The sequence below is a fragment of the Sinocyclocheilus rhinocerous genome, unplaced genomic scaffold, assembly GCF_001515625.1.
Source record: "Sinocyclocheilus rhinocerous isolate Xijiao unplaced genomic scaffold, SAMN03320098_v1.1 scaffold407, whole genome shotgun sequence".
NCBI lineage: Eukaryota > Metazoa > Chordata > Actinopteri > Cypriniformes > Cyprinidae > Sinocyclocheilus > Sinocyclocheilus rhinocerous.
The window spans coordinates 535,481-538,518 of NW_015633444.1; the positions used below are offsets into that span (position 1 = coordinate 535,481).

Genomic DNA, 3,038 nt, shown 5'->3' on the forward strand with positions numbered 1-3,038 from the left:
CCCGGATCCAGTACGTATCCAGCCCAGATGGTGGATCAGCACCTAGAGAGGACCTCTACAGCCCTGAATGTCAGCGGAGACCAGGACAACTAGATGAGCCCCAGAGACAGATCCCCAGTGAAGACCTTGTCTCCTAGACAGCCACCAGGACAAGACCACAGGAACCAGTTGAGTCCTCTGCACAATGTGACTTTGCTGCAGCCTGGAACTGAACTGCTGGTTTGGTCTGGCCAGAGGAGAACTGGCCCCCCGACTGAGCCTGGATTCTCCCAAGGTTTTTTCTCCATTCTGTCACTGATGGAGTTTTGGTTCCTTGCCGCTGTCGCCTCTGGCTTGCTTAGTTGGGGACACTTCATTTCCAGCGATATCGTTGACTTGATTGCGCAGATTCTATTAAACTGAACTGAGCTGGATGATGACATCACTGAATTCAATGATGAACTGCCTTTAACTGAAAATTGAGTGCTTACTATTGTCACTTTGCATTATTGACACACTGTTTTCCTAATTAATGCTGTACAGTTGCTTTGACACAATCTGTATTGTTAAAAGCGCTATATAAATAAAGGTGACTTGACTTGACATTAAGCTGCCACAAATCTGTTGAAAATCAAGTAGATTTTTTTCCAGAAAAGGTAAAGATTTTGATGCACAAAGTTGTTTTTAGTATCTCTTATAACAAAAATTTTAAAGCAATGAAAATGCAGATCGTGTATTAAATTATAGTGGAAAATTACTTTTTTGGGGGGAGGTTCAAAAACCACTTTTTCCTGAGAGTGACCCTCCTTTATGAGCATCCATACCTGTTTGCAGCGATGTAGCCCATGAAGAGAATACTGGAGTACACGTTAAGGTAGGAAATGGGAGCACCAAAGTTACAGTAGATACGCTGAATTACCATTGAAGTGCTAGAATATTTAGCAATGCGTAATATCAAACACAGGCACACAAACAAGTCGGCTATAGCCAGATTCTTCATATAGATCGTGATGCTGGACTGATTTATAGCTTTACAAAAGTACACATATATTGTAATGCTGTTGAGCACCAGGCTTGCCAGAAAAATCACTGTGTATAAACATAAGAAGAACGGACGAGCTGGCATTTCAGACAAGCTACAAGATCCTTCAGTTGAATTGGTTGCATTGTGGTCCATGATTGAGCTGGACAGTGAACCAGACATGGGAGAGATTGGTACCTATTGGAAGAAAGGTTGCATTTTACTGTACAACCCATATGGGGGGAAAAAACATTTTGAAGAAAAACTTTATTTGTTGTCCATAACACGCATGAACATATAATAATAATCATTAAAAACTACATTAATAATGAATAATCATTATTAATGTAGTTTTGATCTCTTGGTTATTCCATCCACATTTGCATTTAGCCTAAATGTCAGCTACTGTAAGATTAAAAATTTATTTTCTTGCCCCTGAAATATATTTTGGTATATAAGATAGATTTTGGTCAAAATTTTTTACTTTTTATTTATTTACTTTAGCATTTATTTATTTATTTATTTTACTATTTCTTTTCCGTTGTATCTGAAAACGCAGACATTTTTCAAAACTGCATTGTGCATCCTCACTGTTCAGATAGTTAAAGGGATAGTTCACCCAAAAATGAAAATTTTATGTTTATCTGCTTACCCCCAGGGCATCCAAGATGTAGGTTACTTTGTTTCTTCAGTAGAACACAAACCAAGATTTTTAACTCAAACCGTTGCAGTCTATCAGTCTTATAATGGCAGTCAATGGGCTCCACGGCTTCGAGAGTAAAAAAAATCACAGACAAAACGTACTCGTTACTAACGTAACCTCGGTTCCCTGAGATATGGGAACGAGTACTGCGTCTTGCTTTAGACGCTTTGGGAAACTACTTTTTCTCCGAATACTGAAGCCTTTTTCAATCACGCAGTGTAACTGCACGGCCATTGGTTCGCAGAGGTTGGCAGAGGGTGCATGAGTAGGGCCTTTGTTGACGCTCTCGAATCGCATGACCCAGAGAACTCGCGGTGACCTTCGTCACTCGGAGCGCAAGGTCAGCGGCGGTTCGGAGCTCTTTTCAGAACTTCCGGATCGTGACCACCCTAGTGCAGGTCCTTCAGTGCCTTGGCCTGGTGCACCTGCAGTAACGCCGTAGCGTGTAAGGCGGAGGCAGCTTCTCCACAGGCCGTATAAGCATCGCCGGATAGGCCAGACGAGTACCTACAGACCCGGGAGGGGAGGCACGGTTCGCCCTGCCTGGTGGAGGCGGTATTAGGATACAACTGCATCGCAACTGACCGCTCCATCGGGGGAACCCCCGTACACCCCCTCGCTGCACCACCGCCGAGGGTGGTGAGGGAGGAGGAACCATCAGGTCGGTTTCTGGCAGTAAAAGGTGCCGTCCACGACCTGGTGAGCTCCTCATGAACTTCCGGGAAGAAAGGCACCGAGGCGCGGCGCTGAGAACCAATGCGAGCCACCACGAGAAACCAATCGTCCAACCTTGAAGGCTCGGGATGTGGTGGAGGTTTCCACACGAGCCCTACCTTCTCAGGGGACCGGGAAATCATAACTGTCATCTCTGGATTCGATTCAGGCATTGCCACCATCCCGGAGGGCGGCAGCGCAGCCAAATTTTCCTCAGAGAGCTCTCCCTTCGATGCAGCGATCGACATCCGGTCATCGGGAGGAGCACCGAAGGATACCGCTGGTACGCTCTTTGAAGAGGGCCCAGCGCGTTCCTTCGGCCGTTCAACTGGATCGGAAGCACTAGAGGGGGTTGCCACCGCTGTAATCCTCAAACCACCTGTGCCACTGCTGGAAGTACCCCTTGCTTGGCAGCCGTCAGGACGAGCACTAGATCGCAGCTGAGGCAACGGAGCTCCGCCCCCCTGGAGGAAACGGAGCCTGGCTCGCAGCTCCGAGACGGTCATCTTCCCGCAATGGGAACATGACTCATCCGCGAACGCCACCTCAGCATGTTTAATGCCCAGACACGTGAGGCAGCAATCGTGACCATCACCCGGCACCAGGTAACGACCGCATCCA

The 3,038-nt window shown here is 46.7% G+C and overlaps 1 protein-coding gene across 1 annotated transcript in view; it reads right to left on the reverse strand.

Annotated features, from left to right (window-relative positions):
* LOC107744054 (G-protein coupled receptor 87-like) overlaps positions 1-991 on the reverse strand; it is a 2,878-nt gene extending 1,887 nt beyond the window's left edge. The window contains exon 1 of the mRNA XM_016557523.1: positions 804-991. Within this exon, the coding sequence (XP_016413009.1) occupies positions 804-979 (176 nt within the window). The 5' untranslated portion in view covers positions 980-991. The remainder of the gene's footprint in view (positions 1-803) is intronic.
* Between the last annotated feature and the right edge of the window lie 2,047 nt (positions 992-3,038).